At 40.0% G+C, this 10,490-nt stretch overlaps 1 protein-coding gene across 1 annotated transcript; it reads left to right on the top strand.

Moving 5' to 3' along the window:
• The first annotated feature begins 23 nt into the window (after positions 1 to 23).
• Positions 24 to 9,529, top strand: slc26a11 (solute carrier family 26 member 11). The gene is made up of 14 exons (XM_072463459.1): positions 24 to 46; positions 112 to 325; positions 1,032 to 1,224; positions 1,546 to 1,631; positions 2,048 to 2,267; positions 2,466 to 2,644; positions 2,770 to 2,842; positions 3,519 to 3,630; positions 3,709 to 3,764; positions 5,006 to 5,146; positions 5,513 to 5,640; positions 8,012 to 8,111; positions 8,384 to 8,517; positions 9,269 to 9,529. The coding sequence occupies exons 2-14, from the start codon at positions 122 to 124 to the stop codon at positions 9,371 to 9,373; spliced, it is 1,731 nt and encodes a 576-aa protein (XP_072319560.1). The 5' UTR covers positions 24 to 46; positions 112 to 121; the 3' UTR covers positions 9,374 to 9,529.
• Positions 9,530 to 10,490: the final 961 nt, after the last annotated feature.

The following is a 10,490-nucleotide window of genomic DNA, read 5'->3' on the forward strand; positions in this document are numbered from 1 at the left end:
GTGTGGAGGAACGATCATCTCATAAAGAGGATATTTGAGTTTATTGGTGAGTCTTTCATTTGTGTTATGTATCTGCTCATGTACAGCACTTAGAGTGTTATATCTCTTCAGAGCCAGTACAATGGACCAACCCTTGCTGGGTGCAGCCTCTGCCCCGCGCTGCTGCTCCTTTAATACGGTGAAGTCCTGGCTCCCCATCTTGTCCTGGCTCCCAAAATACAACCTGAAATGGCTGCAGATGGACGTGCTGGCGGGCATCACTGTGGGACTGACCACTGTCCCACAGGCTCTGGCCTATGCTGATGTGGCCGGACTCCCTGCGCAGGTCAAGACAGTTGTAAAGAAGTCTTTATAGTATAGGGACAAAACGTTAGTATTAATATTAGTATTAGAAGTAGGAATGAGAGATTAATAACTGTAATAATTGTAAGCAGCATCTCTCAAAAACTTTATTTATTTTAGGTCATATGATATCCTCTGCAGAGCACTACCATTAAGGCATGTATACGTTGTTATATTTTACTTTGTTTGATAATGTATGGACTGAAAATGTGTAACCTGGGGAAAAAAGTTCAGAGTGAGACTATTTTCCTTGAACTTACTTATTTAATTACGAACAATTTAGGGATGGGACAAGAGCTTGTGTCACAAGATCTCATGAGATAATTTTGACACAAGATTTTGCACACATGAAGACAATTAGTTTTGTCCCCTTTGTGTTTAGATTTGCAAAAAAGTGTTGTTTTTGCTCAGTACATCTGTAAAAAGGTGTAGTTCCAAAAAGCAGTGTTACAATGACACTGAAATATTAAATAGAATAAATAAAACAATATTGTGAATTGCACATTATGAATTTAATATAAATGAATGTGAAAATCTTTTTTTCTGTCTTTATCCCTATCTCATGTTGCACATTCATAAAATCACAATTAAAACATGTATAAATGTGTGTATTACACAAAATGTGTGAAAGTAGAAGTTAGCTCATGACCCAGATTTCTGAAAACATGACATTTCTTTTGTGTCCACAGTTCGGGCTGTATTCGGCCTTCATGGGCGGCTTCATCTACATGTTTCTTGGGACTTCTAAAGACGTGACGCTGGGACCAACAGCCATCATGTCCCTCCTGTGTTTCTCTGTGGTGGGAGGCGAGCCCCACAGAGCCGTCCTGCTCAGTCTGCTGTGTGGACTCATCCAGGCGACCATGGCCTTACTCAGATTAGGTGAGGATTTTGGACTAGGAACAGGGTCAAATGGAGACCTGGAGAGACAAGTTTTTAACAATTGACCGCAATTGACAAACCTTTAATATCTTTTGTCAAATTTAGTGGGAAAAATAAGTTTCTAAATTCTAGGTTGCTATAAAATGATACAATGATTTTAATAATAATATGTCTTTGTATTAACATAATTGCAATGCATATCTTTAAATGAACTCTGAAACTTATTATCTACTATATCAATTTTCCTTTTTGAATTGAACTATTGAAACAATGACATTTTGACGTGCAAAAATAATAGCGTTTTTTTGTACTTTTTTGTAGGTTTTCTCTTGGACTTTATTTCCTTTCCGGTCATAAAAGGCTTCACATGTGCAGCAGCAATTACAATTGGCTTTGGCCAGGTCAAGGTGAGGCCCCACTGTCTTCTTTTTACGCACTGTCACAGAATTACAACCAGGTATAACATTAACACATGAACGTCATACATACATTGCTCCATTTTAGTGTTATATATAGTAATACTATTAAACTACTATGGTACCAAAAAAGGTGTTCATAAACTGGAACCAACTAAAAACAAATATATATATATATGTTGAAAGAACACTATACAGGAGTTACTAGGCAGTGTTATTATTGTGTTTTATGGTTCTAAATAATAATTAACACTGGAAAAGTTATCAGTATCTAAAATAAGGAATAATTTAAGTACCAGTACAGAGAATGATTTAATGGTACACACCCAACTGTTAATAATATATGTTTATACGTTTAAATAAGTTAATACAACAAAGTTGGTCAACTACTGTACTTCCTTTTACAGAATATTTTGGGACTTCATGGTGTTCCCTCTCAGTTTGTCCTGGAGGTTTACTACACTTTTGCTAAAATCCCAGAGGCCAGAGTTGGTGACGTGGTTCTGGGTTTGGTGTGCCTCGCTTTTCTGATAACGCTCACATTTATGAAGAGGACACTGCCGGAGGAGGACGAGGTGCCGACCCTCAGCAGAGTGGCCAGAAAAGTCATCTGGACTGTTGCTACCAGTCAGTAAAGAAACATAACCAGTACTTTGCCATAGCTTATATGCAAAACACAGTGGTGCTCGCAATTGATGCCTTTCAAGTGATAAAACCCATCCTGACACAAGACGAACGTGCAAACACCATATTACCCTTATTTATCACAATTATCACAGTATAACATGCATCTTTTCATAATGTTGTTCTCATTATTCCCCTCAGTGCGTAATGCGCTGGTGGTTATAGGTGCATCAGTCGTAGCATTTTCCTGGGAGGCCTATGGTTATGATGTTTTCACGATCACTGGGAAAACTGCTCAGGGACTGCCCCCCTTCAGACCCCCGCCTACATCCGACACCACAGCCAATGGCACCACCGTCACCTTTGGAGAAATAGTAAAGGTAGATGTTGTGTTTCTTAATATTTGTTTTGCAAAAGAAAATGGAATTCTGTCAACTGGACAAAAGTTTTAAGAGAAGAGCTTGTTATGTATTTCTTCCTTAAGTATGTTGTATTTTTTGTGTAGGACTTTGGAGAAGGGCTTGCTGTTATTCCTTTCATGGGTTTGCTGGAGAGCATTGCAATTGCAAAAGCATTTGGTGAGTTGTTTTTAGTTCAGTTATTATTTTAATTTATTTTAGGGTATTTCACATACATTTAGAGCAACAGAACTACACTGCCAGGCCAGGAAGAAGTTCTAGTTCTGGCATGCTACATTTCTCAATTAGAATTGATATTACACAAAGATATGGGAAAGAAGTAGATTTCTGTAATTATGGGCTTCCTCCAGTAGTTAAGTCTCACTTTACTCCAGTTTTATACATAGGTTAGTCCTAGTTTAGGGTTATTTTAGTCCACTTATGGTTGGAATTTAAATTAAAATTAGAGGTGGATATTGACAAAATTGAACATTTATTTTTTGCATCATCTCAATTACAATAATTGGATGATATTTAACAAGGCATCAGGAATGTGCCAGAATTTGCCTGTAAATGTCTTAATGTTCAACTGAAGGATCATACAAAACATAAATGGACCATGAAATTAACCACGAAAGTGCAGAAATATCACTTTATAGCCCTGTTTAGGTGATTACACTAGATGTCTAGATTTCTTTCTCTTTTTGAGCTCCCTTTTAATGGTTTTGACTATAGGAGATTTACTCAATATTTGAATTTAGCAGATCTTAAAACAACAATTATCGATATTATGAATTTGTGATGAATCTCCCACCTCTGAAATTAATATGTAATTCATATTCACCTGCTCTTTCAGGCAGTCAGAATGGTTACAGAATAGTAGCAAACCAGGAGCTATTGGCCATCGGTCTAACCAACATCATGGCGTCTTTTGTGTCGGCATACCCGGTCACTGGCAGCTTCGGCAGGTACATCCTCATGTGTGTATTATTATATAAAGATGAGCTCTGGTCAATAATGTCACGTCATGTGTTCCACCTGTTTAGGACAGCTGTGAACTCTCAGACAGGAGTCTGCACACCAGCAGGGGGCATCATCACCAGTGAGTGCTTATACACAGCTCATTGTTGCAGCTCGCTTACGCCTCCTTGTGGTCTTACCAGAAAAAGGCAACGCTAACATGTCGGTGTAATCCCTCATTCGTCCAGGAGTGTTGCATTGTTGAAAAAGATTCAGTTGTAGTCATCTTTTTCAACAAGGCAACACTAACTTTGCTCAAAAAGTTAGTGTTGCCTTGCCAGATCAATCAGATACTGGACATAAATTACAGAAATATGATTTGCATTTACTGAACTTCTGGGTCCATAATTATGAAATGTAAAACTCTAAATGTATGTTTGTAAATATTCCTTTAATTAATGCAGTTTGAGGACCACAATGAAGTTTGTCTTGTCTTTCAAAATGATGGTTCTTTCTTTTTTTTTTTTATACAAACCTGTACTGTATTCATGGGTTTCAGCTTAATGTATATGCAATATTTTCCCCATTTAAAAGATACAATATTTATGTTTTAAATTGTTAATTGCTATGGCAACAGTGCTGATTTCTCATCCTTCTGAAACCCATAGATATGTCATATGTTTCATGATATGTTATATGATTCTTTTAGGGCTTCTACTTAGCAGTGGTGGATGAAGTACTACATTTTGTTACTTACATAAAATCACGGATACAGGAGTAAAAAATACTGAAGTAAAAGTATCACATTATAAAATCTACTTAAGTAAAACGATTAAAGTACTCTTTAAAAATGTAATTAAGAGTAAGAGTAATTCTTTTGGACTGTTAAAGCATCAAATTGTAAGGAATGATATGGATTTTGGTCATTATAGGCAACTTTCCAGGTTATTTTTCTCTACATTTCTATTTGTTCAAAGGGAACTAAAAAATGCAGGGAAGATGTTTCCATAAATGTGCTAAAAAACAAACCTCTCAACCATTTCAGCAGCTCTGAACCATTAAGAAAATATAAGTTTACTTTCCAATCCAGTTTAAAAAGTACAGATATCTGCTCTACAATATAGTGAAGTAAAAGTAAAAAGTGTCCTCTGTAAAATGTACTTAGTAAAGTACAGATACCTAAAATGTTTACTTAAGTACACTTTGTTACTTTCCACCACTGCTAGTTACCCCATTGGTAATCTTTAACAAATTACATGAACTGCAGTGGAACACACTGTAACAGGAAGATGTGTGTTTTGAGTACTTACTTTGGTTACATACTCACTGATATCAATGATCAAAAATATCATGTGCATTGTATACTATTTGCTGTGTGTCCAGGTGCAATAGTGCTGCTCTCTTTGGCCTTCCTCATGCCTGCTTTTTACTACATCCCAAAAGCCTCTTTGGCCGCCGTGATCATCTGTGCTGTGGCTCCAATGGCCGACTACAAAGTTGTGATGAAGATGTGGAGAATATACAGTACGTTTATTATATCGTGAGCATTACTGTTACTATACTTCCGCTGAGCCCCCCTTTATGATAACTCCTACTGCCTGATACACAACAGATACAAATAGATATTCTGACACTTTCAATCAGAAGCAGCAAACTAAGCAACAATCATCGCCTGTTACCCATGTTATATACTTTTTTAAATGTTTTATTTTGTATCACCAACTCTTTCATGTCAAGCATAAAACTTTGGAGTGCCAAAAATAAAATGTTCATCAGCTGCTTTAGGTATACCACCCTCCAACAGATAGCATAATGTCGAGATATCCAGTGTTAAATCTGTGATCACTGGTCAGAATTTTGACAAAAAATGTTGTGTTTTTTGTTGTGCAGAGCTCGACTTACTGCCTTTTGGAGTGACTTTTTTTGTAAGTTTCTGGGAGGTACAGTACGGCATCATCGCTGGTATAGCCGTGTCTGGAGCTTTACTGTTGTACAACACAGCAAGACCTCGAATAAAGGTATGCCATTTATTTATCCAGTACAATAAACTAATAACTTGTGCGTATTAATGAGAGTGACATTTGTGACATGAAAAGGAGAAATGCGAGGGAATTTTACGGGGAAAATGTGTCACATATTTCATAACACCATGTCAAAGTGCCCTTTATTCACAAGGAAATGCTAACTGTTAGAATAACTGGCAGCCAGGAGGAAACCCACTATTACGTATTTTGGGACTCAAAAATGTTGGACTGAACTGAATAATGCACTACAGACATTTGACATTGCCATCCCTCTCAATTTTAGAACTATGTACTTGGGCCTCAGAACTCCTGACATGGACACAATAAATGGATACCTTTGGAATGTTCTCTTGGTGGCAGGAAAAAAGGCCATAACAAAGAAATGGATAACACAAACTTCACCAACGATCTCAAGAACTGGACTGACATAGAAAAAGACAAATGACATTAAGACTTTATTGGAAATGGACAAAGTCTACAGACTTTTGACCAAATAGGGCTGTTATTATATTGTGAAGTTTATGTCCATTTGTGTTATTTTTGATTTACACACTGTGGTCATTTTATGTCGTGTTGTGTTCTGTGTTTATTTGTTTATACCAATTTGAACATATTATTTTCTTTAAAGGGGGGGAACAAAAATGCATCAGGTCGTATCAGCTGTCAGCTTTAGACTCCAGGAGAGGTCAATATGTTGTTTGAGCTGACCTTCTGACTAAAGGAAATTTTCAACACATAAGTGCAAACATGTGACTGCACTGCTGTTTAATTGATTTGTAGTGTATCACCAGGCCTATGGTGTCTCATAATACTAATTCTCCCATTGTATTTTTCTTATGTAGAGTTGGGCATTATATCGAGTTACGGAGCTTTTTATTCATTATATATTAATTATTCTGGTCAATAAAATAATTGTCCTCATATATGTGTCTTAAAATGTTGTCAGACGACCATCTTCTTTTTTTTATCCATCCATCCATCCATCTTCTGCCGCTTTATCCGGGGCCGGGTCGCGGGGGCAGCAGTCCGAGCAGGGACTCCCAGACTTCCTTCTCCCCAGACACTTCCTTCTAACTCCTCCGGGGGGATCCCGAGGCGTTCCCAGGCCAGCCGAGAGACATAGTCTCTCTAGCGTGTCCTGGGTCTTCCCCGGGGCCTCTTCCCGGTGGGACATGCCTGAAACACCTTCCGAGGGAGGCGCCCAGGAGGCATCCGGAACAGATGCCCGAGCCACCTCAGCTGGCTCCTCTCGACGTGGAGGAGCAGCGGCTCTACTCCGAGCTCCCCCCGTGTGGCCGATCTCCTCACCTTATCTCTAAGGGAGCGCCCAGCCACACGGCGGAGGAAACTCATTTCGACCGCTTGTATCCGCGATCTTGTTCTTTCGGTCACTACCCAAAGCTCATGACCATAGGTGAGGGTAGGAACGTAAACCGACCGGTAAATAGAGAGCTTTGCCTTTTGGCTCAGCTCCCTCTTCACCACAACATTCCGATGCAGCGACTGCATCACTGCAGCCGCTGCACCGATCCGCCTGTCGATCTCACGCTCCATCCTTCCCTCACTCGTGAACAAGACCCCGAGATACTCGAACTCCTCCACTTGGGGCAAGGACACCCCACCCACCTGGAGAGGGCAAGCCACCTTTTTCCGGTCGAGAACCATGGCCTCGGATTTGGAGGTGGAGATTCTCATCCCAGCCGCTTCACACTCGGCTGCAAACCGTCCCAGTGCATGCTGCAGGTCCGGGTTTGATGGAGCCATCAGGACAACATCGTCTGCAAACAGCAGAGATGAGATCCTGTGGTCCCCAAACCGGACACCCTCCGACCCCTGACTGCGCCTAGAAATTCTGTCCATAAAAATTATGAACAGAACCGGTGACAAAGGGCAGCCCTGGCGGATGCACTGGGAACAGGTCTGACTTACTGCCGGCAATGCGAACACAGCTCCTGCTCCGGTCATACAGGGACCGGACAGCCCTGAGCAAAGGGCCCCGGACCCCGTACTCACGGAGATCCACAAAGCACATGTGGACTGGTTGGGCAAACTCCCATGAGCCCTCGAGCACCCGATGGAGGGTATAGAGCTGGTCCAGTGTTCCACGACCGGGACGAAAACCACCCTGCTCCTCCTGAATCCGAGGTTCGACTATCGGTCGGATTCTCCTCTCCAGTACCTTGGAATAGACCTTACCCGGGAGGCTGAGGAGTGTGATCCCTCTTTCTTTTTTTTTTTTTTTTTCTTTTTTTTAATTGATGTTTTTTTTTCCTGTTTTATTCACATTTTAAACTGCTTCTTAAATCAAGATTGTACATTGGAAATCACTGTATACATCAGGAACAATAATGTCTCTCTATTGCAGATGTTTGATCATGACACTTTGGTTTTGGAGTTCAGGAGTGGTCTGAGTTTCCCCGCGTCTGAGTATTTGAGCCACTTTATACACACAAATGCCCTCCAAGGTAATTTATTGCTTACTTGTGTTCTATGTTGTAGCTGTTGGCTGCCAACAATGTCCTATTGTTTCTCTACGCTGCCACTTAAACCTGTAGTTTGTCAGCATGTTAGAATAAACTGACTAAATATATACAACATTATAAGTAAATGAACAAACAGAATGGACTAGCGCCTAAGAGTGGCAGGTCCATTAATAAGCAGTGTTCTTCACACTTATAAACACGCACTGTTCATGTTTGTTTCTTAAGGGCATATTATGCTTATGGCTTAATTTCAGCCTCTCCGCCTCGGTCCGTGGTTCTGGACTGTCATCATGTCAGTGGGATCGACTACACTGTGGTCAACGAGCTCACAGACCTGCAGCGACAGTTCAAAGTGCAGGCCGTGAGACTGGTCTTTGCCAGATTAGAGGTACAAGGCCCCACAGTGATGCGATTAGACATGCATTCTATTATGGGAAAGTTTATTTACAGTATTCTATGGAGCGCAACCACAACACGATAACCTCTCATCTGCTAAAAAAAAAAAGCATAGCACAGCATATAACATTGTACAACAAGCACAGCAGACACGATCAGACAAGACATGCTACAATGCAGTAAATCACACTTTATAATAGAGTTTTTTTGTGTTTGTTTTTCTCTAAGTCTATGGGGGAAAGTTTGTAACAGAACTTGATTTATAGCATTTTAGTTTTTTTATTCATCCATGTTGTTACTGTTGTTTTGACACATACAAGGTTGGATTAAAAATAGATACATAAATGGTAAAATCTTAATTGATGTGCTAGTTCTGTTTAAGCGGGTTCAAAAACATCCCCACAGCCTTCAACACACTGAAAAAACTGTGTAACCACGTTGTCTTCTGTAGGATTATGCAATACACTTGAATCATATCATCTGTCTGTTGACTGTTACATTATGTCACATCACATTATGTTGCGCTATGTGTCCTGTGTGTCCTGTAAACTGAGAACAAAATGTCTCCGGGGACTATAGGTTTACAGTATTAAATGTGGTAATCAGTGGTCATAATGGTGATGCCTGATTGCTGCATGTTATCTGGTGAAATGACATATTTAGGACTCTATAATCTATTGGATGATGGGGAACACATACATTGTATTTGACTATATTCAATTAATTCTTTTGTTCTGTTGTAGCCCTCGGTTTTGAAGGTGTTACTTGCTGCTGATCTCCAGGACCTGAGACACAGAGACACTGTGGAAGATGCACTTCAGGAGTCACAAAACCTTCACTCAGACTGACCACAGCCATCTGCAGGTGAAGGCTACAGAGGAAAGCAAACCAGGATAATTTTTATCTTTATGACATTCCCGAGATAAAAGGTCACGCTACCTCCAACTTTGCACTGGGATGGAGAACTTTTTACTTGATCTTTTTTAAATATTTACTTTTAACCATGTTTTTAAGAGGAGACAAACCTATTCTGCATTTCTGTAAAATAGATAAAATGGGGATTCTGCTTTAATGATACTAATAATTGTTCATTTTAATCATATGGTAATGATAAAACGGGGTGCACGGTGGCAAAGGCGGTTAGCGCTCTTGCCTCCCAAGAAGAAGGAGATCGTGGGTTCGATTCCCGGACCAGACCAAGATCACATGATCTCTCTGGGTGGAGTCTGCATGTTCTCCCCGTGTTACCGTGGGTTCTCTCCGGGTTCTCCGGCTCCTCCCACCGTCCAAAGACATGCATGTGTTAGGTAAAATTGGTGACTCTAAAATGGCCCTAGTGAATGAATGTGAGCGTGAACCGTCTGTAATGTCTATGTCTCTGTGTTAGCCCTGCGACAAGTTGGCCACTGTCCAGGGTGTACCCCGCCCAAGGCCCGAAGTCACTTGATAGGCTCCAGTCACCCGCGACCCCGAAAGGGAACAAGCGGTAGAAAATGGATGGATGGGTAATGATAAAACATTTCAACAAATTATGACTACTTTTCATTTCTTCACCTTCACATGACTTTACATAAAATAATTATCAATGCATTTTCCTAATGCAGACATTGTTTGCCAAAAGTGACAGATTTCTTCTAACTCTCAAACCAAGTTTCATGTTTATTCATCCATCATTCTGACACGAGTATGCAGAGGCAGCAGCCTCTTTTCATAGCTAAGAGTGGACTTGTACATATGTTTACTTTATCTTTTGGAGGATGTTTTGTAGTACTCCTACTGATTCAAGCACTTTTAAGAAAAACAAATTGTAAGTGATTTTCACTATGATTAAAATGTATTACAAATCTCTTGTTTTCAGTGAGCTAAGTTGCTTAAAATCATGACATGAACTTGGAGAATGTCAATCTGTATGATTTCAAAAGACTCATTATCACTGTTGTATAACATTGGCATTTTACGGAGCAA

Source organism: Eucyclogobius newberryi, unplaced genomic scaffold (genome assembly GCF_026437365.1).
Source record: "Eucyclogobius newberryi isolate DKJ021-1_F unplaced genomic scaffold, fEucNew1.0.hap1 SCAF_4, whole genome shotgun sequence".
Classification (NCBI taxonomy): Eukaryota; Metazoa; Chordata; class Actinopteri; order Gobiiformes; family Gobiidae; genus Eucyclogobius; species Eucyclogobius newberryi.